This window comes from Mesoplodon densirostris, chromosome 10 (genome assembly GCF_025265405.1).
Source record: "Mesoplodon densirostris isolate mMesDen1 chromosome 10, mMesDen1 primary haplotype, whole genome shotgun sequence".
Classification (NCBI taxonomy): Eukaryota; Metazoa; Chordata; class Mammalia; order Artiodactyla; family Ziphiidae; genus Mesoplodon; species Mesoplodon densirostris.
Window position 1 is genome coordinate 28,538,566 of NC_082670.1, and position 24,290 is coordinate 28,562,855.

At 34.6% G+C, this 24,290-nt stretch overlaps 1 protein-coding gene across 2 annotated transcripts in view; it reads right to left on the reverse strand.

Moving 5' to 3' along the window:
- Nucleotides 1-24,290, reverse strand: part of CD2AP (CD2 associated protein) — a 112,963-nt gene that overhangs the window by 6,059 nt on the left and 82,614 nt on the right. For both annotated transcript variants that reach the window (XM_060110607.1, XM_060110608.1), the window contains 6 exons: nt 15,400-15,565; nt 14,678-14,820; nt 7,883-7,995; nt 6,822-6,923; nt 5,553-5,722; nt 2,936-2,999 (listed from right to left, as the gene is read on the reverse strand). In XM_060110607.1, coding sequence (XP_059966590.1) covers nt 2,936-2,999; nt 5,553-5,722; nt 6,822-6,923; nt 7,883-7,995; nt 14,678-14,820; nt 15,400-15,565 — 758 coding nt within the window. The remainder of the gene's footprint in view (nt 1-2,935; nt 3,000-5,552; nt 5,723-6,821; nt 6,924-7,882; nt 7,996-14,677; nt 14,821-15,399; nt 15,566-24,290) is intronic.

The window sequence follows — 24,290 nt, forward strand, 5'->3', positions numbered from 1 at the left end:
AATGAAAAGAGAATACAGATCAAGAGGGCAGCTAGACCTAAAAGGGGGCTTTCTATTTTTTGAATAAAGGGGAAAATTGAGTATTTTCAGGGAAAGAAAGGAGAGTGCCAATAAAGGTTATGTGTCAGATATAAGAGGAAAAATGGAGTTTTGATAATCTGCCAAATACCTTTACATATATTATCTCAACAACTAAAGTTAAATGAGGTTAAGTGACTTCCTCCTTCAAACTGGCGTAACTTAATCCCTAAGAGCAAAGGTTCTGGATGGAGTCTGGCTGCTTCTATTAAAAATGTTAGCTCCACTGCTGACTTAATCATTCTAAACCCTAGTTTCCTCACTCTTAAAATAGGAACAATAATGCTTACAAGTTGTTATGTATCCAATGAGACAGCGTTCAGAAAGTGCTAAGCCTGACAAATATGTAGTTCTGAACTGAAAGTTACGAGGGTAAGTCAGAAGAGGAGCTCAAGCTTTTTAAGGGCAAGTCCCACGTTCTCTGTTTCACAGTGCTAACAAAAGAAACAGGGTAAGTAATGAAGCAAGGTAAAAATAGGGAGGAGGATGCAATACTTAAACACAGAATGGGAAGAGTCTCTTAAAAAAGGCAGGAAACACTTTCTCTGAGGTATGCAGAAAAAAATACAAATAAAAAAAATACAAATGAAGACCAAAGTCAGTGAGGATGGAAAAAAGTAGGGAAGATAAAGAAAATAAATGAAACTGTCAGTCATCAGCAGAGAGTGAAGATGATGACATTAGCTACAAAGTAAACTCAATTCAGTGAGAAATTAAAGTCAGTAAATCTATAGCCATCCCATTACCATCACCACCCCTGCCCCCAGGCAAAAAAAAGAAAAAAAAAGTTTAACTGTGAAGAAAAGAGAACTATAGCTCAAGAAAGAAGGAGAGTTGAGTGCAAAAGATCTAAAACTAGACACTTTTAAGAGGCAACAACCATGTTTGCTTTATTCATGAGTGCATACCTTGTGCCCCGTGTCTATGAGAGTGAGTGCTCAAAAAACATTTGCTGAGATTCAATGCAATCCCTATCAAACTACCACTGGCATTTTTCACAGAACTAGAACAAAAAATTTCAAAATTTGTTTGGAAAAACAAAAGACCCCGAATAGCCAAAGCAATCTTGAGAACAAAAACGGAGCTGGAGGAATCAGGCTCCCTGACTTCAGACTATACTACAAAGCTACAGTAATCAAGACAGTGTGGTACTGGCACAAAAACAGAAAGATAGATCAATGGAACAGGATAGAAAGCTCAGAGATAAACCCACGCACATATGGTCAACTTATCTTTGATAAAGGAGGCAGGAATGTACAGTGGAGAAAGGACAGCCTCTTCAATAAGTGGTGCTGGGAAAACTGGACAGGGACATGTAAAAGTATGAGATTAGATCATTCCCTGACACCATACACAAAAATAAGCTCAAAATGGATTAAAGACCTAAATGTAAGGCCAGAAACTATCAAACTCTTAGAGGAAAACATAGGCAGAACACTCTATGACATAAATCACAGCAAGATTCTTTTTGACACACCTCCTAGAGAAATGGAAATAAAAACAAAGATAAACAAATGGGACCTAATGAAACTTCAAAGCTTTTGCACAGCAAAGGAAACCATAAACAGGACCAAAAGACAACCCTCAGAATGGGAGAAAATATTTGCAAATGAAGCAACTGACAAAGGATTAATCTCCAAAATTCATAAGCAGCACATGCAGCTCAATAGCAAAAAAACAAACAACCCAATCCAAAAATGGGCAGAAGACTTAAATAGGCATTTCTCGAAAGAAGATATACAGACTGCCAACAAACACATGAAAGAATGCTCAACATCATTAATCATTAGAGAAATGCAAATCAAAACTACAATGAGATATCATCTCACACCAGTCAGAATGGCCATCATCAAGAAATCTAGAAACAATAAATGCTGGAGAGGGTGTGGAGAAAAGGGAACACTCTTGCACTGCTGGTGGGAATGTGAATTGGTACAGCCACTATGGAGAACAGTATGGAGGCTCCTTAAAAAACTAAAAATAGAACTACCATATGACCCAGCAATCCCACTACTAGGCATATACCCTGAGAAAACCATAATTCAAAAAGAGTCATGTACCAAAATGTTCATAGCAGCTCTATTCACAATAGCCCGGAGATGGAAACAACCTAAGTGTCCATCATCGGATGAATGGATAAAGAAGATGTGGCACATATATACAATGGAATATTACTCAGCCATAAAAAGAAACGAAACTGAGCTATTTGTAATGAGGTGGATAGACCTAGAGTCTGTCATACAGAGTGAAGTAAGTCAGAAAGAGAAAGACAAATACCGTATGCTAACACATATATATGGAATTTAAGGAAAAAAATGTCATGAAGAATCTAGGGGTAAAACAGGAATAAAGACACAGACCTACTTAAGAATGGACTTGAGGATATGGGGAGGGGGAAGGGTAAGCTGTGACAAAGCGAAAGAGAGGCATGGACATATATACAGTACCAAACGTAAGGTAGATAGATAGTGGGAAGCAGCCGCATAGCACAGGGAGATCGGCTCGGTGCTTTGGGCTCGGTGCTTTGGGACCGCCTGGAGGGGTGGGATGGGGAGGGTGGGAGGGTGGGAGACGCAGGAGGGAAAGGATGTGGGAACAGATGTATATGTATGACTGATTCACTTCGTTATAAAGCAGAAACTAAAAAAAAAAAAACAAAACAAACATTTGCTGAATGAATGAATGGAATGTGGCAGGGAGTCAACAGGAGATTAATTAAATGGCAACCAAGCTGTAGGGAGTGTCCAACTAAAGCAGGATAGCATAATTTGTGGCAGAACCAATCACCCAGTTGGGTTGGAAAAAACATGTCTAGTTTATGCTGACTACAATCTCAAAGCTGGAAGAGATGAATTACCTCTAGATTACTTCTCATTGCCTTCTCTTCTTCCAAATCTTTTCGTAGTTTTTCCAGTTCTTTGCTAAAAACAAAGTATTTATTACTGTTAAGTCTTTTGATTAAACAATATATATTTGACTCAGGTTAATAGCATCTGTTGTCTGATATCCCAGAACACAGGGAAAACTTTGAAAGGAAACAGCCGTATTGACTGAGAAAAAATTCAAATTCTCTAGTTGAAATGATTCAATACAACAGTTAAAAAACACAGCAAAATCATGGCAAACCTGAGATAAAGAAATTTTTAAGTGAATACAGGTAATTTTCCATATTCAGTTATGATCCATTTCCAAGGCAGGACACACAGCCCAAATAATTTGGGAAAATGAATGTGAAAATATGTCACAGTGCAAGGTAAATTATAATTTTTAATACAATAACCTGGACTTTACATACTTCTTTCTCTGTTTTTGTTTTAAATTAACTATGACATTAAAATCCAAAATCCAAACCAATAAACAAAAAACTGTAGCCAACAATCCCTCTTCTGTAACTCATGTTTTCATTTTTCTAGGTTCCCTTGTATATTTTTATATAGTCATTTTCCCCTCCATTTCATTTTCCAAGAGGAACTCCAGACTTTTAAAATACTCTTTGGAAAGACTTCTAAAATATCTGATAAATAATATATGTAAGTCATTAATATTTTTATTCATTCTACAGCTTACTTAAGAGAACCTATGGGCAATTTGTACGTGGATTTATTATTTCATATGTCAAAATTAACAAATCAGATTGCTCTCTAACTGGTACTTGAGAGGTGCCCAATAAATATTTACTAGATAAATGAACTTATAGTTTATAATGTGCTTATTGCAGAAACTGTGGATAAACCTGCCAAACTTAAACCAAGATAAACTGAAGAATTCAAGAAATATCATGTATCAAATTTTCTCTCTCTATAGGATATAAATGTGCACAATATATGTTTTTCAGTAGGCATTCAAGATAACTTTATGTTTCTATCTAAGAGATGTCTGTAGAAGTGCTCTGCAAACTACAAATACATCATGTTGCTAATCTCAATATTTTTTAAAATAAATAATCCAATGTCAACAAAGAATTGGAGGAGAAACAGTGAATTCAAAATCAGTGGTAACATGGTCTCTGGCGATGACTATTATACCAGATTCCATATTCCATGATATACTCTTAGAGGCCAGAGAAGAAGCTGGAATAGGGGAGGAGCACCGGAACCCTCACCCTCAGTTTAGTTAGATTAGCTGATCTTTGATCTATTTTACCTACTGGGCTTTTGCAGAAGTATGTTTAAAATGTTAACACATTTTAAAATTCAAATAATAATGTTTACAAGAAAAGATCTCTAAATCAATAGAAGATCCAAGTTTGAGTTCTAGTTCTGCCACTTAAGAGCTGTGTGATCTTACATAGTTAGCTTTACCTCTCTAAACCTTTATTCCTTCATTTAAAAGAAGGGAGGGGACTATAGCAGGTGATCTTTTAAATTTATTTTAGCTCTAAAAAGTCCCTAACTTTTACTTAGGCATGCCTCACCATATACCATTATCAAAAACTTTCAGAGTTAAGAGAAAGGCCTTACAAATCACCTATCCCGACACATTTGTTTTATAAACATCCAACTCAATCCCAGCAGAAACAGTGATCAAAGTCCTCTGAGAAGAAAACCAAATGTATATACAGATACACCACAGATCCAAAATCAAATGGCTTTTCCTAATACTTTTAAGACTAATTAACCCATGTTTGACATTTCTAGCCTCAAATTATGTGTTTAAGGTTCATCTATGATATAACATGTATTAGTACTTCATTTCTTTTTACGGCTGAATAACATTCCACTGTATGGATGTACCACATCTTGTTTATCTATTCATCAGTTGATGGACAGTTGGGTTGTTTGCACTTTTTGGCTCTTATGAATAATACGATAAACATCTGTGCACAAGTTTTTGTTTGAACACTTGCTTTCAATTCTCTTGGGCAGTACTATACCTTGGCGAGGAATTGCTGGGTCATATGGGAACATGAAATTTAACTTTTGGAGTAACTGCCAGACTGTTTTCCAGAGTAGCTGTACCATTTTACATGCCCACCAGCAAGGCACGAGGGTTCCAATTTCTCACATCCTTGCCAACACTTGTATTGTTCAATTTTTTATTATAGCCATCCTAGTGGGTGCGAAGTAGTATTTCATTGTGGTTTTGATTTGCATGTGCTAATGACTAATGATGTTGAACATCTTTTCATGTGCCTATTGGCCATTTTCCTATAATCAAGCTACTAGAACCAATTCTATAATCAAGCTACTACTTTCTGATTCACCTGGTTTGCCTTTTTCATAATTGGGCTGGGTTTTCTTATGCAAGCTTTCCAATTCCTAATTAGAATAACTAGAATTAATAGAGTTTCTAATTATTATGTTTTCTAATTCAAGCTTTTTTGCCTAGAGAGACACTATCAATAAAAATTTCTTTGAAAACAAACTTGCTCATTCTAGAAACTTGGCAGATTACTTCTTTACTTGATATAATTTGAAAGAATTCTTTACATATGAGTTAAGTAGTTCTCAAAGAAGAAAGTAAGGGCTACTTACCCATGATCCTTTTTTAGTGCTTCCACAACACACAGCAATTCAACAATCTGAGCTTTAAGTTCATCCAAGGAATTTTCTGTTTCTAGCTTAGCTTTGATTTCTAACGGAGTTAGAAAAGCAGCTGTATTTGGTTTAGAAGCACTTGAAGGTGTTGAAAGGTAAACAGACGGCTGAAAACATATAATAAACAGAAAATTTTTATTTGTACTTACATTTAATATTACATTATAAATTCAAAAGATTTTTACTGCAAGGAGATAAATAACTGAAGTAATACTTCCAAGATAAATAAAAAACCTGAAAATCCAAAAAGCAGTTTGACGTTCATAACTGGAAAAACCACTAAACGACCAAAGAATAAACTTGTAATTACTAAGCGTTTTTGTGAGAAATGTCAAGGGCTTTATTTAAAAAAAAAAAGAGAAAAGAAGATCCATTAGATTTATCTTATGGTTTACCTAGTGGAACATCTAGAAGCAAGAATATAAAAGCATTATTAAGGTACTGCTTTGATCCTTCATAATAAATAGTTATTATTTAGAATATCCAGAGAGCTCCAATTAAAAGCAATTATGAAGGACTTAGTAAGTCCATAGAAGAGGCATTAAAATGGATCCACGGCCTGACATTCTTTTACCATTTCACTTAGGTAACAGCAAGTAAAATTTCAATAGACTGCTAACAGCTGAGAGAATTCAGATTAAGTGTATCTGATAAACTGAATAGCAGTCAAATGCCTTGAAATGAATTTGAGGAACAGGCATGATCTTCTCAAATATAAGATGTGTGTCAGTTGTGGTAATACTATCTTAAATTAAAATGGCAAGGGTTTAGCAAAGACTTAACACCACGTAATAGACGGTAGAATCCATGTATTCTACCATTCATTCCAGCGTGTATTCAGTGCTTATTATGGTGCCAAGCACCAAATTACATAAGGAGTAAAAGAGTGATGGCTTCTGCCTAAGGAGTGCATGTTTAACGGCAAATGAAACAAATGTATATAGATCTATGCCTTAAAAAATATGAAACATGTAACATTTGTATTACTCACTTAAAATAATGTGACTCTCCTAAAAAAGATCTACAGAGAATAATAATAACTTAAGTTTAACAATAATTATTTTATTTTATTTAGTTTTAGTAGGAATTATTTTATTTCCTGGCAGAAGAAATAATTCTTCCTGAAGGACACGTTAAATTCCACAGTTTTGATGTTCACAAAGAACCCTACACATGATACAAATCTTAGACCACGATGCACCTTACCTTTGGAGAGTAGCATGAATCCTTCTTAAATTCAGATGGCTTTAGGTTGGCACTATCATCTTCTTTTGGTAACTTCAGGATTTTTTCTGGGCTTTGAGTTGGCTGAATGATTTTTTTTTTTAAATCAAGAAACAGAAAACACCAAAGAAAGAAAAGGCAGTAAGCATCTGGATAATAAAGTAAGTAACTTTTATCACTGTTTTCAGCAGATACTGTTCCAGATATTCCATTATTGTTAACAGGATTTTACATAATTTCATGCTGAATAACACACTTGCATATCTTGAGGGTGGAAAAACAGCTTGCCTATTAGCAACAAAATTTTTCCCTACTTAGGTAATTTAAAAGCACAATAGTACTTAAGAGCTAGTGTATTAACACTAAAGTACTACCAGTATCCCAGGCAACATACTGAGAGCATAAAAAGAAGTTACACATTTAGAGACCAGGATTAGTCCTACAAAAAACACTGACTATTTCAGGGGGAAAAAAATGTTCTCATTCTTTCCTGAAGTGAATATGTACCACTCAATTCTAATTACTGCTTTTGGACAAGTATATCGCACAGGTCCCCTGTCCCCTCTCGACACTGTGCTCTGTGGTTATGGTCTTAGGACAACTCTGCTTCTGATTCTGTAACCTTCCATTCCACGTCCTGTGGAAATGAACAGATCTCTTCCCCCATATCTCTCTCTTTTTTTTTTTTTTTTTTTGTTACGCGGGCCTCTCACTGTTGTGGCCTCTCCCCTTGCGGAGCACAGGCTCCGGACGCATAGGCCCAGCAGCCATGGCTCACGGGCCCAGCCGCTCCGCGGCATGTGGGATCCTCCCGGACCAGGGCACGAACTCGCGTCCCCTGCATCGGCAGGCAGACTCTCAACCACTGCGCCACCAGGGAAGCCCCCCCATATCTCTTAAATACAACCCTTGGCCACTTGAGTATAGCTATCTTCCTGATTTTTAAACTTCAGTGGAGCTATAAATCCTCCCTCATTCTTATCTTCAGAAGGACTCTGGATTTACTAAATCCTCTGTGTTTTATAATACTAAATGTAACTCACAGAATGTCCACCATTGAAGCGGCCAGGCAATCTTCTTCCAGGCATCTTCGGTCTATTTGCAGTGAGATGTAGCAAGTTTTCTGAGGAAGCTATGTCGTCAAAATTTACAAGATCTGAAGAATAAAAGTAAACATATCTATTAAGAGATAACTGCACATTTTAAAAGGCAAAAAAGAAGAACGTCTCTGATTTTTAACAAACTATAAAATTAAAAAGAACACCACCAAGACTCACAAGTTGACCTGTGCTTTTCATATGCATTTGGAAAACAACACTCACCCTCAAAAACTAACATCCTCTTTACCTGATACATTTTATATATTAACAATATAAAGTTCATGTTTTTAATAGAGACTTAGACCTCAACAAAAGTTCTTACTGAAAGATATAAATCTGTACCACAAGTTGTAGTAGTCTGAAAAAGCAGTCATCTTAAGTTCTTGCTTATAAAAAAAAACATGATCTACTTCTTCAACTCAGAATTAATTACAACATATCAAAAAGCTAACTTATGAAATGTGTTTTAAAGTTCAAGTAATATCCTAATATTAAAATTTTTTAAACTCAATTTTATCTGGGACTCTGCTGCTTTCCAATTGCATTTCTTAATGTAAAGTGAAAGTGTAATTTAATGTGTCTTCATATATGTATGTGCATAGGATAGTGTAGCTGGGACTCGACCTGTTTATAGTTCACTGTACTTCTGCTTAGACATTATCATGTGTAGGAATCAGAGGATAGTTATACATCTAAGGCAAATCAGATACCAAGGGAAAATGCTACATAAATCATCCATTTGCTTCCCCACCATCAAAGGCTGGTTGACTTCTGATCCAATAACTTGAGTTGAAGGACATATCTAGGTAATTTCTATCTCTGAAACAATGGTATATAATACCTTCCCTTTTTCTAGGTGGTCCAGAAAACCTTGCTGAAGGAGATGGTCTTTAATTTTGAAGCCCAGATATCTATAAGTGATAATAAGAACCCTAAGGTTAATTCCTGGCACTTCCACTATCATAATTTTCCTTTGGCCCAGATTCCAAACTAAGAATATTAATCACAGTCAATACGCCGTCACTCATTATGGCAGCAGGTATCTTTTGCCTTGTCTTCCAGGTATGGAATCATTCTTCATGTTGCCATTGCCTGGAAGTTTATAATGCTTTCTGTCAAATATTTAGATGTCCAAACTCAGAGAACTGTTAGTTCTTAAAAGAAATCTAAAGATACTTATTACTGCCCTTAAAGCGTACTCATCAAATTTCATATTCAAAGTAATTTATTTAGAGAATATTTTTTAAAGGGATGGAGGACACAAAGGTAAAACAGGAAGAGGTTACCACTAACTGGCAATATACATTTTGTAACAACTGTAAGTATTTGTTGACCTCTGTTAATTCTTTTCCATCTTCACATTCTGGGATTACTTTGTATGTTCTATCTTGGATCTAGTCACTAGGCTAATATACCACAACAGGCAATCTAATGGGCTTGGATTAATTTTTGTGTTGAGTTGTTCAATAATTATCTATCAATAATTATAATATACAACAAACCACAGTAAGAAACACAGTGGCTTTAATGGAGAATGCATTATATAATGTGAAAGACCTTGAGCTTAAACATATATTTAAATATCTCATTTGTTAATTTCATAAACAAAGAAAACAATATTTTAAAAGATGTTAAAAATATGCTGTAGTTTGAAGGGTTAAAAATTGTTTTTACATCGATAAGTATATACTGACAACCTACAAAAAAACCCCTGAAAACTACAATCCATTTTGGTCTGTGGAGATTATTTTCAAATGCATATTTAAGCAACTTTTAAAAAGAAAAAGAAACAAACAAAAACAAAGGAAGAGATGAATATAAATTAAAAGGGTAAATGAAAGGAAGATTTACAAAATTATACACCATGCTCATGTAAAAATGTCTTCTGTATGTCCAGTTTTGGGCCACAACACCAAGACAAGTAACTTTACTATTCTAAAACTCTCTCAGGTCCTCCATTTAAGTCATTAGGTTAGTAAAATGAAATAGTGCACATTTCTGACTCATGATATACTTGAATGCTTTTCAATTTACCTAAGAGTGGTATCAGTGGATTTATATCTTACACACGGCATAAAAGGCATGACAGTCACTTAACTCTTGCCGTCACACTGTCACTCCGCCAGCCATTTACATGTCTACACATTGCCTAAGACATGGAATTTTAAAATATCAAAATAAACATAAAATTTTGGGAGAGAAAAAAACGGACTTTTATGGTTGTCAACTAAAAAAACCTTTTATCAAAAGAATATTTTAAACTAACTATCAAGAAAAAATTTCCAATATGAATTTCATTTTATTTTAAAATGGAAAACCAAAAGGGTTAGAATAGACAGACAAACACGTACACTTTAGTAAAATTACAAAGAAAAATCAATGTGCACCACCTATTCATATTGACTATATTATTTTTATTTCTTTTATAAATTGTCATCTTACCAAAATGGAGAAAGGTAGGATAATTTCCTGACACGTAAGAAGGGAAACATGGCAAACAGGCTAGGAAACAAAATCTGGAAAGAAAAGTCAAGGATAGGAATGTCTAGAAAAAAGACTAAACCAAAAAAAATTATTTTACAAAGCAGGAAAAAGGAACAGTTGTAGAATGAATAGAACCATTTTAATGTTTAGCAGATATTGCAGTTTATCTAAACTTACATTAAGATGTGTATTAGATTTTAGATTTATTCTTTTGTCTTTCAAAAGGAAAAATTATGATTAGTATTAATTTCAATATACATTAAACTAGAAAGAAGTTTTTTTAAAATTACTCACTGAACACCAAGACAACTTCTAAAAGAATGTTTTAGTACTAAAATTAGAGGTCAGAGTAATAAATCAACATATTAACAACTCATTGATATAGTTATAACTGAAATTAAACCACCTTTTAGTCAAAGTTTTGGTCCTCAGCACATGATAGTAGTTACAATAAAAGAGGCAATTTTTAAATTCTGGTATGGTATAATAGGAAAAAAAATATGCCAAATATTATTTTTAAATATCCCACTATAAAAATACAGTAGTGCCTTAAGTGATACTCTCTATATCTATATCTATATAGATATATCTCTATATCTATAATATCTATAATGATATTATCAAGGAAATTATTATTAGAAAATAAAAATTTTAATTACTGCTCTTATTTCCCAGGTAAATTCTACCTTTTGGGGTATGGTGTTTTGTTTTGTTTTAATACTAGATTAGATACAGGTTCGCTTTTTATAGTGTCTACCACTCAACAGGTATTCAAAAAATCTCACCATAAATTCTTTCTGGAAGAAATAAATGAATAAATATTGGGAAATTAATTCAAACAAAATAGATCAATTATTAAATAGAACTGAAGAGAAAGAACGTTGCCCTATTTAACAATGAAGGTTTTCAGATCAAATAATGTATCTCTAAAACTTCCTTTAATCCAAGAAGAATTTATCACAAAAGATAATGAAAAAGGGTAAGATACTACACTCTAAGAATACTTCATCAACTGTGCTTTCTTAATGAAACAGCTACGTTTCCACTATGTTTTCTATCTTGTAGTTTAAAACTAATTGTAAACCAATTTTACTTCCTGGAAAATTTACTATTTTAGAAATACTTAGACTACGTGAACTTTACAATTAACCTGTAGTAGCAATGAGACTATCCTAAACCAATTTTTGATGAAGTGTTGGAAAAAGAGAAAAAAATTAAAACATGGGTCTGATAGCTCTGCAATTTGTAGTACTATCTTGTATCATATATGAGAATATTTATGAAAAATCTTTAAAAAAATGAAACAAATTGAGTATTCTAGGAATGTTTTTCTTATATGAACAAAAAGACTGTATTTATATACATGAATATATATGTTTATATATGGGTTTGTATAAAATCATATCAGAGAGTAACGAAAGGAATTTACATCGTTAATAGATAAGAGTAGAAACAGAGTAAGAAGTGATTAACAGTGGAGGAGGGGAAGAAGGGAAATTACATTTTATAACAACTTCCATGTCAGGTTTTCTAATAGGTATCATAGATATAATGGATCATTCAACTGTTAGTTAAGTGAGAAAATAAGAGAAGAAACATGCCAATGACCAACTAGCTAATAATTTAAAACTCACATTTTTTTTAACAGCAAATTCTACTGTATCATTTCACCTCAGATTATTCTTTTACAAAATAATTAAACTCTAAGGAGATTTTCATGTATGTTTTAAACTTTCTGAAACTTACATTAAAGGGCTAGTTTCATATGTCATTTAAAAAATTTAAAACCTCAAACTGAGCCATATATGTAAATTAAAACATGCCTCAATCTAATGCCAAATTTGAGGCTGTATCTAATACAGAACAGTTTTTTTTATAAGGTGCCAACAACTCAAAGAAGAGGTAAAACACTTTTATACTACAAGTACTAAGGACATGATATTCTAATTTTAAAAAAAGGAAATACGGAATAGTCTGAGTTGAGGTTGGAGACATAAGCTACTTGCTGTCAGCAGCTATGCCTTTTATCTTAGCATACTATTTGTGCCCAAAACACTACTGCAAATACACAGCTGCTCAGTAAATATTTGCTACTTAATATGAACTCAATTTCCAAAATTTATATTTTCTGAACTTTAAAGGGTGTAAGTGCAGTACACCAAAGGCAGTGTGATAGTGGAAGATATAAAGACTGAAACTTGGAAGTCAGCTGTTAGTTTTTTGACCACATATGTGTCTTGGCACCTCTAAATTACTTCCTTATTTATTTCAACAAAAAAGCAAACTAGAAGTTAGAAATTTTCAAACTCTGTTCCACAAAGCCTCTCATTTCTAATGAAGAATAAATAATAGCTATGGATATAAGACAAGAAATGGGACTAAAATACAAAGGAAAAAGAACTTTTCAACCACCAATAGTCTGACATTGTTACATGGTATTTAGAAATGTACCAAAGGAAATAAAGCTTGCTGGTAATCATATATAGATAAAGTTTGGGGAAAAAGTGAAAATTTGTTTTAACTGACTTAAATTTTTTTGGTAATTTCCACGACTTTGAGAAAACTAAATAAAGCAAATGTTGAAGAATGATAAAAGTAACAGAAAATACAGAAAAAAAAGCTCTAAATATTACCCTTTCAGCTCCCTAAGAGACATCAAAATTTAAGACTTCTGATAAAGAAAGATTGCAGAAAATTGTGGAAATTCAAAAGATAATACCTATGGATTTTTGATATCCAGAGTTAAAAGTGTGTGCTTAAAATTTTTTTCTATTACTTTTGAAAACACATGTCTAGCTACATTTTAAATCAAACAAGAAAACAGTAAGAAATAATAGAATTACATTTTTTACCACTAAACTCAATTTAAAAAAAATTAAAGGATATTTTTAAAAAACACGAAGTTTTGTTTTTTATTTAACTAACAGTAAATCAGAACAATTTTCACCAAAAACATATTGAATATATTTGAGTGACTGTCTCTAAAATACAATCAACATCTCAATTTCCTGAAATTATTGATGACTATGGCTTCATCCAGATCAGGTAGGCTCCAAATACATGATGAAAGATCTATAAGACATTCCAATTAAAAAACTGAAGGAGACTATGCTTAGGTTAGAGCTTTTGTACTGACAAACTAAAGAGAATGAAGAAAAATAAAATCACCTAAAAATTTTGAAAGGTAATACGTAGCACATTTTACAATAGAGTGACAAAAAAAATCTTAGTGTAACTGGCCTTCAAGTTTAAATGTAAAGAACTGTTAACCTGAAGCTAAAAAGTACGTTGTCATTAACTTTTTTTTAAAAGAAAATCACAGAGAACTTTACATAAAGGGGATTTAAAGAGTTCTCTTCTGGTTTACATGATCTTGAACACTGGCTGTGTCTTTAGCTTACTTTGTTTAGATGCAAAATAGGGGAAAATGGCATCTACCTCTTAGAGTCAGTGTTAAGATAAAATAAGAATATATATGAGAAAACGTTTTTAAAATGTTAAAAAACTAAAAACGAATGCAAAGTGCTATAAAATAACCATTACCACAAAGTAATGATGGTGCAATGCCTTTAACAGTGAGACCTTGTATCAAGACTTCTCTGAAGCAAAAAAAAAAAGACTTTTCTGTTTCAAGTATTCCATTTTACAACTGAGAAGTATAAAAAACCAGGAGACAAAGATGATTAATGGGCTGAAAAATCAGTCCTAAAACTTAAGGAATAATATTTAGCTAAAGAAGTAAAGCCTGCTGAGATAGACAGATACATACAGAGAGAGAGAGAGAAAGAGTCATAACAGACATATATGCAGAGATAGAGAGTCATAAGAAAGCCTATTTTCCAGAATTGGAAACAAAAGTATCTTGAGATTTAAGTGGAAAAATAAAAATAGTCTTCTTAAATATACTCTAGTGTGGGCACTGAAAGTCTATGTCACTCACTCTCATCTGCTTAAGTTAGATGGTATGGTCATTCCATTATAAAGGGATAGAATGATAAATGACTGATCTGTTAATATCCATCTCAGTTCTCTGACCAGTGAGAAAGTTTATGTGAACCATAAATACCCTGCCCATTTATATTCTTTCAGTTTCATTTTTCTATTTCGACTTCAGAGATTTTAAAAAATTTTAATAAATTTCCACTGTATCTATCCACACACAAATTACATACACAAGTTTCTTATTTTAAATAGTTTCTGAAAACTACATTTGCAACTTCTTTTTATGCACCACCTTTCCACATGTTAACTTACCTGTTTCTTTAGAGCTTCTAACTGTAAATGTATCTAGGTCTACTGATTTTGGTCTAAGTGGTAACTGTTCAGAATCTAGCTTTGGTTTTGATACTGGCTCAGTTTCAAATTTTGATAAAATGGTAGAAACGTCTCCATTAATCCTAAAATGAGAAAAATCAAACATATGCAAAAATCATTTGTATGTAAAGCATGACCATCTTTTAACACTGTGATTTAATGACACTAAAGAGGGACTTCCCTGGTGGTCCAGTGGTTTAGACTCCACACTCCCAATGCAGGGGGCCTGGGTTCGATCCCTGATCAGGGAGCTAGATCCCGCATGCTGCAACTAAGAGCCCGCATGCCGCCACTAAAAGATCCCATATGTTGCAACTAAGACCTGGCACAGCCAAATAAATAAATAATTAAAAAAAAATAATGATACTAAAGATGTTATACCATAATACTGATTTTCTTTCTTGTCTATAAAATTATTTCCATAAACATAAACGTTTACCCTAAGACCAATCATAATAAAATAAGAAATGTAAAACAGCTTAACATGAGTATATTCACCTAGTATGAATATAAGGTTAACATTTAACACAGATTACAGTCTCTACAAAAAATATGAAAAGCAAATACTTTAAAAATTACTTTAACATTTAGAAAGGCAGTAGGGCCAATTATGTCAAAGGCAGGTAAATCAATAAACTAACTTCAAATTAGATAAAACTTACTTGGCTACAGGAGGTGGTGGAGGAACCGGTTTTTCAGGTCGCTTTGGGTACACTGTTCCAGGAGATCGCAGTAAATTATTGGCTTTGGCAGGTGGAGTAGGCTTCTTGGGTGGGACTTGCGGAGCAGCTGGTTTAGAAGGCTTCTGTTCCAGCACTGACTTTTCATCTGATTATTTAAAAATATTTAGTAGGTTACTAACAACTGTTTAGGTTTTCCTATTTCTTAAAGCTAATGTCAGGATGGAAAGGTGTGAAACAGAAAGAGACACTATTCGTGTATATGTGCACTGTTTTAAAATTATAATTTAATAATCCTAACTATCTTTTAAAAAAAACTCTACTTTGGTGGGAAGGAGGACCACTAATAAGCTTCTGATCAACAAATAATGCCTGCTTCTTACTGTCTTCCCACCACCCTTTGCTTTTAGGGCTGGTATTCTACTCAAATATAATCATGTATGATTTTACTCTAAGCAGAGAACAATATTATCTAGACTTATATCTAGATCACTTTCTGAAACTGAAGTATAGAGAACTAAAAATGAGTAGGAACTCCAGTGCCATTTAATGTACTTATTTAAAAATAATCATGATGACAAAAAATTTTTTTAAGAGAAACTGAGGCTAGATTGATTAGTCACAGATGAAAAAATTACAGGCTTATATTTATAACTCTTATCATTGTATTAGGAATTTTATTAGTACCATTTCATTTAATAATTCTATGAAATAGATAAGAAAATATGCTGGGAAAAAAACATTAAGGACAATGTCATGCCATGTTAATAAAAACAATTTTATCACCAAAAAGGCATAGTTCTATACATAATGACATACTTAGTTCCTGATCTTTCAGGTACTAAGAATGGGTATTAAATTTGACACATGTGCACACATATGAGATATTCATGATACAGCAGTCAGCAAAAATATATTATAAGGCAGATATGCAAAAATAAGAAAGCTCCCAAGAGCAATACTGAGTACTTTTCAAGATTTAGTAGGTCTTTGAAAAGAATGTCTATCACAGGACCACAAATAATTTCATGAGATTTTTTATCAATCAGAAACCAGTAATTATGAATCTTGAACAAACACTGAAGGCCAGGGGCTTCCCTGGTCGCACAGTGGTTAAGAATCCACCTGCCAATGCAGGGGACACGGGTTCGAGCCCTGGTCTGGGAAGATCTCACATGCCATGGAGCAACTAAGCCCGTGCGCCACAACTACTGAGTCTGTGCTCTAGAGCCCGTGAGCCACAACTAACTGAGCCTGCGTGCAACTAATGAAGCCCACGCATCTAGAGTCCATGCTCCACAACAAGAGAAGCCACCACAATGAGAAGCCTGAGCACTGCAACAAAGAGTAGCCCCTGCTTGATGCAACTAGAGAAAGCCCGCGTGCAGCAACCAAGACCCAACAGCAGCCAAACAAACAAATAAATAAAATAACTTTAAAAAAAAGAAAGTACCTGGCAAAAACCGAACAGCAGTCAAAACTGATAAAAGGCCAAATTAAAAAAAACAAAAAACAAAAAAACCCCACTGAAGCCCAGGGGTAAACCCCTTGTTAAAAATATCTGATTTCATCTAACAATAATGAAAATACAAAATGCTGTTGTTTCAGTTTTGCCATTTATGTACAGGATCCTTGGATCGTTTGAAAATATAGCTTAGTCTTTTAAACCCTCGTCATCAGTTGGTACAAAAACCCATCTCTATATGGCTTCAAACTGTACAAGCACATCATATAATTACACCACCAGAAGTGAAAGCCAACTCCCCAATTCTAACTATAAGCCGATAGAGCCATCATTATCAGAGTTATAACAGTCAGCCAAAATTATTTCTAGAAAATATTAAAAGAAAGATATTTTAGATAAAACATCAGGGAAAATGTTAAATGATAAATTAAAAAGAAGTTCACTGATTAAATGAATATACTTCTTTTAACAGATATGTAAATAACAGCTTGTGGAATTCCCTGGTGGGCCAATGGTTAGGACTCTGTTTCCCACTGCAGAGGGCAAGGGTTCGATCCCTGGTCTGGGAACTAAGATCCAGCATACTGTGAGTCGCAGCCAAATAAATAAATAAATAACAGCTTGAAATCAATTCAATTCCTATAGGTTAGTCTAAAACAAAAGAACACATTCAATATTGCTGGAAATCAAAGGTGACAAAAATAAGATTCACCATTCCAGGTATATCCATAACTAAACCAACTACTACTATATGTTGATTTATTATATAACTAATATATGATGGCAATGTGTTTGAGTACTAGATTTATTTATTTTTATTGAGGTTACATTTACCTAACATAAAATTAACCATTTTAAAGTGAACAACTAAGTGCCATTTAGTACATTCACAATGTTATGCAACCACCACCTCTATCTAGTTCCAAAACCTTTCATCACCCCGAAAGAAAATTCTGTTCCCATTAATCAGCTACTCCCCATTCCCTCCTCTACCAGGGCCACAAGGGGTCCAATTTCTCCACATCTTTGCCAATACCTGTTATTTTCAGTTTTTATTATTATTACAGCCATCCTAGTGGGTGTGAAGTGGTAGCTCAATGTGGTCCTGGTTTGCATTTCTAATGACTAGTGATGAACATCTTGCCATATGCTTGTTAGTCATTTGTATATCTCATTTAGAAAAATTCTATTTCAGTTCTTTGCACATTTTTTGATTGGATTGTTTATCTTTCTGTTGGTGAGCTATAATAGTTCTTTATATATTCCAGATACTGGACCCTTTTCATACTTCAGATATTGGATATAGAGCATGTAAATATTTTCTCCCATTTTGTAGTTTGTCTTTTTACTTCCTTGATAATATCCTTTGTTGCACAAAAGTTTTTAATTTTTAATAAAATCTAACTTAACTATTTTTTCTTTTGTTTCTGTGCTTTTGGTGTCATAGCTAAGAACCCACTGCCAAACCCAAGACCATGAAGAATTACCCCTATATTTTCTCCTAAAAGTCTTAGTTTTATACCTCTTATATTTAGGTGGATGATCCATTTTTAGTCAAATTTTGTATATGGTATGAGGCAGGGGTTCAACTTTTTTCTTTTTCTTTTTTTTTTGTGGTACACGGGCCTCTCACTGCTGTGGCCTCTCCCGTTGTGGAGCACAGACTCCGGACACGCAGGCCCAGCAGCCATGGCTCATGGGCCCAGCTGCTCTGCGGCATGTGGGATCCTCCCGGACCGGGGCACGAACCCGTGTCCCCTGCATCGGCAGGTGGACTCCCAACCACTGCGCCACCAGGGAAGCCCCAACTTTTTTCTTTTGCATGTGGATATCCACTGTGCATAGAATTTAAGTTTAGCTAGAGATTGGCCAAAAAAACAAAAGGAAATTTGGATTTAAGGAAAACATTCTTATGTTAGCTATCCAAATGCCCAAAAGAAGACATATGTAAGATACAGATGTTATGATAACATACAGAAAATTATAAGCATATAAAGAAATTTTTTATTAAAACAACTAAAATATATGACAGTTAACAAAATACAGCAAAATAACAAATATGCCCTATCTTATTTACTACAGAATATAGCAATACATTACTAACACTATACATACTAGGTTAATCCATTCATTAATTCAGATTAGGGTTAGTTCCTTGCTGCATGAATAAGAATTTAAAAATAAGTAATAATACTGGTACTAAAGCATGAATGATTACAAGTCCATAAATTCTGACTAAAAAGTCAAATATTCCATTCTTTATCACTGGTCGTTTGGAGAGGCATTAGAGAAAAACACAGTACTATGCAAAAAGTAGCAAGTATGTTCTTAACTGAATTTTTTCCTAATATTTTAGAAAAATTCAGGACAAAAAAAAATCTACCCATATTTATCTCACTGAAGTGACTTAAACTGGAATATAATGTATTTTCAAAAGCTAAGTACAAAGTTCAAGAAGTTATCATCACAGGAACACACCTGAGTAACCACCACTCCGGTAAAGAACTGAACCTTAGCCACATTAAGTTCCTTCCCCTCATGCCTCTTCCCAGTCACTACCTCAATGCTCCCATCCAAAGGTATCTTCTAACACCATAGATCACTTTTGAATATTTTAATTTTACACCACTGAAATCATAATATGCTGTTGTGTGAAACTCTGTCTCATTCATTTGTTGCTATGCTATATATATAGTATCCTGGCATATGAATATACTTCAATTTTTTTATCCATTCAACTACTGATGGACGTTTGTGTTGTTTCCAATTGACAGTCAGTGTAAATAATGCTATGATAAACTTTCTTATTTGAGTCTTTTGGTGTACATATGGAACACACATTTCTTGTGAGTATATAATTAGGAGTAAAAGTGCTGGGTAACAGGGTATATAGATTTATTCAACTTTAGTTCTCAAGAGTAGATGTAACGGTTTACATTCCCACCTACAGTGTATAAGAGTTCTGAGAATCTGTATCCTCACCAACATTTCGTACTGTTAGTCTTTTTAAAAATTTCACCCATTTTGGTGAGAATCTTACTTTGGTTTAAAATTATATTCCCTTGCTGAGTAATGAATCTGAAAAACTTTTTCATACATTGATAAGAATGAAGCAGGCTACTAAAAGGTATGTCCAAGAAAGTCTTCCCCAAAAGCAGGAGAAAAACTTGTGCTCCAAACTGTTGTTCTCATTACTCTCCTGAGGGGCAATGTGCATGGCAAGCACTCGAGGTACCTCTGAGGAAACAGTGAGAACGACACTGCTAAGCAGATTTGAGAAAACCCATGTGGTGGTTTGGGCAGCGAGTAGACAGTGAGGATTTAAACTCCATTCTTATGATTTGGGAAAGTATCCCATGAAATAATGGGGCGTCACCTAAGAATCAAGGGCAATAGGGTGATTCGTTTCACGTTTTCTACTAGCTCTTTTTTAATCCTCCTCAATATGGCAGGGCTTTTCAAAGGACATACTCTGTGAAACTGAGGTCAAAAGAGAGATAAAAGTAATGAACGCACACACTGGTGGCATACACCATTTCTCCTGTAAGAAGGCTTAAGGCTCCTCAAAGTGGCCCTAGCCATGGTTTGAAAAAGCTCTCTCTGTTGACTCTGGAACAAGAGAGAGATAAACTTATGTTTATTTTTAAAGAAATAATTTAATCTATGTCAATAATATTCAGACCCTCTGAACTGACAGTGGCTCTCTCCCCCGATGCCCGTTAATAGGCAATGCCTGACAATTTTCTTATTTCTTGCACCAGATCTATTAAAGCCATGTCAGGCTAATGAGAACATTTTGACAATATTAAGAATTGCTTCCCTTGTTATATTTGTCTTGTTTCACTTATTTAAAAAATGCTTACACTTGCACCCCTGAACTTCGAAATCAACACTTTATAGTAAATTTTAAGATCTTTCCAGTGAAGAGTTTTGGTGGTGGTGTTAAGATTTAGAAATAAGGGGAAAAAGGTCTTTTCTATTTACTCACATATTTACCACTTCTGGCATTCTTCATTACTTTGTGTACATCCAAATGCCAAAACAGCATCATTTTCCTTCTGCCAAAAAGAACCTCTGTTAACATTCCCTGTGTAGTACATACAGGTCTACTAGCAAAGAATTCTCTCAGATTGTATCTGAAAGTTTTAGTTTTGCCTCCATTGCCTGAAAAGTATTTTTGCCAGGTATAGAATTCAAGGTTGACAATTATTTTCTTGCAGACTTTATGTTTTTCTCTTTATCACATAGAATTTATGATGATGTGCCTTAAGGTGATTTCCTTTACGTTTTTCCTGCTTGGAGTTCACTGAGCTCCTTGGATCTGTGGGCTTAAAATTTGCACCAAATCTGAAGATTTTTCAACCATTATTTCTTCACATATTTTTTCTGTCCCCTCTCTTCATTTCCTCAGGGACTCCATTTACACATAAGTAAAACGGCTTGATATTGTCACTGAGGTCACTGATGCGTTGTTCATTTTTTTCTAGTCTTTTTTCTATATATTTTAGATAGCTTCTACTGCTATGTCTTCCAGTTCACTAATATTTCCTTCTGTAGTCTCCAAACTGCTGGCAATTCCATCCAGTGTCTTTCACTTCAGATGCTGTATTCTTCTTCTGCAAAATTTCAATTTGGGTCTTTTTTATATTTTCCATTTCTCTCACCATCATGTTTGTGTTTTCTTCTCCTTTACTGAACACATGGGCTACATTTATAATAGCTATTTTAACGTTCTTTCTGCTATTTCCATCATCTCTTGATATTTCTGGGTCTGTTTAAATTGACTGACTTCTCTTTTGGTTGCCATTTTCTTGCTTCTTTCCATGTCTGATAATTTTTTTTTTTTTAAAGAAGATGTTGGGGGTAGGAGTTAATTAATTAATTAATTAATTATTGCTGCGTTGGGTCTTTGTTCCTGTGTCTGGGATTTCTCTAGTTGTGGCAAGCAGGGGCCACTCTTCATCGCGGTGTGCAGGCCTCTCACTATCGCAGCCTCTCTTGTTGCGGAGCACAGGCTCCAGATGCGCAGGCTCTGTAGTTGTGGCTCACAGGCCTAGTTGGTCCACGGCATGTGGGATCTTCCCAGACAAGGGCTCGAACCTGTGTTCCCTACATTAGCAGGCAGATTCTCAACCACTGTGCCACCAGGGAAGCCCCCATGTCTGGTAATTTTTGATCAGATAATGGGCATTGTGAATTCTATCCTCTTGGGTGCTAGATTTTGTTAGATTGTAATGTAAAGCATTCTGGAACTAGATTGATCTGTTTCCAAGGTAGGGCTTTAGTCTAAGTTGATACACCCTTTTATGGACTTCAATGCATTATGAGGTCTTGTGGCTCATGGGAACATGAACTATTTGTGAGTTCCAGAAACTGTTTCATCAAATGTCTTCCAGCAGTTATTTCTCCAGCTATGGAAATTTTCCTTTCACATGTATGTAATTCAGTACTTGGCCAAAGCCTCATGGTAAGCCCTGTACTCTATGCAGTTCCTTCCATTCTGGCACTCTGTCCCAAAAACTATGGCTGCCTTGGCCTCCCTAAACTCCTATTACCTCAACTCTCCATGAATACTGGGCTCTGTATGGCTTTCTCCTTTCTGCTGCCTGAAAACTGCTTCTAGACAATAAGCTAGGGGTAATTTTAGGGTTTGCCTCATTGGTTTCAGTGATAACAGTCCTATGCTACCTGTTGTCCGATGTCTAAAACCACTGTTGTATGTATTTTGTCCAGTTTTCTAGTTGTCTAACTCAGGGGGACAAATTCAGTCCCTGACACTTCATCATGGCCAGGATTTTGAGCAAATAAATGTAATACAAATGCATTACCTTCCATTTTATTTATAAGATCAACTGACTGATTTCAGGGAATATAAGAAGTCATATTCTTAATTTTAACAAAACCCTTACCTACTTGATGAAGGGGACTATAAAAGAAATATCATAATGAAGATAATAAAGCCAGTAACATACTTCTTACATTTGGTTCTATGTATCTTTGTATGATGAGTTTTTCATGTAGGAGATATTATAACCAAGTACCAAAATAAACTGATCCAAGACTTGGACCTAACAACAGCTATATCACAAAGGACTAATCTGAGATTAAGAAATACCATTATTAAATATAAATTGTTTTTGCATCTAAATTTAAAAATCTCAAATGCAAAAACAAGGGGAGTTGGGGATATAAAAACTTTCCATGCTGAGCACAGATCATGAGAGAGATAAAGCTATGAAGGTGTATGATATTCAGAGTCAAGAGTGTAGTTGCTACATTTAGTGAATGAAAAGAGTAGAAGATGATACCAAAAATGTACTGAATAATTTGGGATCAGTTCCCGACAACACCAAATGCTGACCAGGACGTGGAGCAACAGGAACTCTCATTCATTGCTGGTGGGAATGAAAAATGGTGCAGCCACCTTGGAAGACAATTTAGCAATTTCTTACAAAACTAAACATACCCTTAACATATGAACAAGCAATTACATTCCTTGGTATTTACCCAAGTGAACTGAAAACTTATGTACACACAAAAAGTATGCAAGGTTTATAGCAGCATTATTCGTAACTGCCAAAGCCTGAAAGCAACCAAGATGTCCTTCAGTAAGTGAATGGATAAACTGTGATACATCTGGACACTGGAATATTAATCAACACTGAAAAGAAATGAGCTATTAAGCCATGAAAATACATGGATAAACCTTAAATGCATATTACAAAGTGAAAGAAGACAATGTGTAAAAGCTACATAGTGTATGACTCCAACTCTATGACATTCTGAAAAAGCAAAACTATGGAGAAAATAAAAAGATCAGTGGCTGTCAGGGGTTGGGGGAAGAGAGGGATGAAAGCACAGAACCCAGAGGAATTTTAAAGAGATGAGACTATTCTGTATGATATTACAATTATACATTTGTCCAAACTCATGAAATGTACAACCCCAGAAGTGACCCCTAATGTACACTATGGACTCTGAATGGTAATGATGTGTCAATGGAGGTGCGCTGACTGTAATAAGTGCACCACTATCGTGCAGGATGCTGACGGTGGGGAAGGCTGTGCATGTGTGGGGCAGCAAGAATATGGAAACTCTGTACTTTCTGCTCAGTTTTGCTGTGAATCTGAAACTTCTGAAAAACAGACTTTAAAAAATGAATCTGAAATAGAAGCCAGACAAGGAACTAAAATGAGAGAAATCAGTTAAGAGAATACAGTAACTTTAAGCAAGAGACAAGGATAGGAAGTAGAAACAACACAGGCAGTAGAAACAAAAGTATTCTGCAACAGTATTCAAGTTTTTGCAAGAATATATACCCCAATCTACTAGATACAGCCACTGCAGATCTTTGTGTACAAAGAGAAGGTGTTAACAATAACAAGTAATGTTTTTAAACAAAATACAT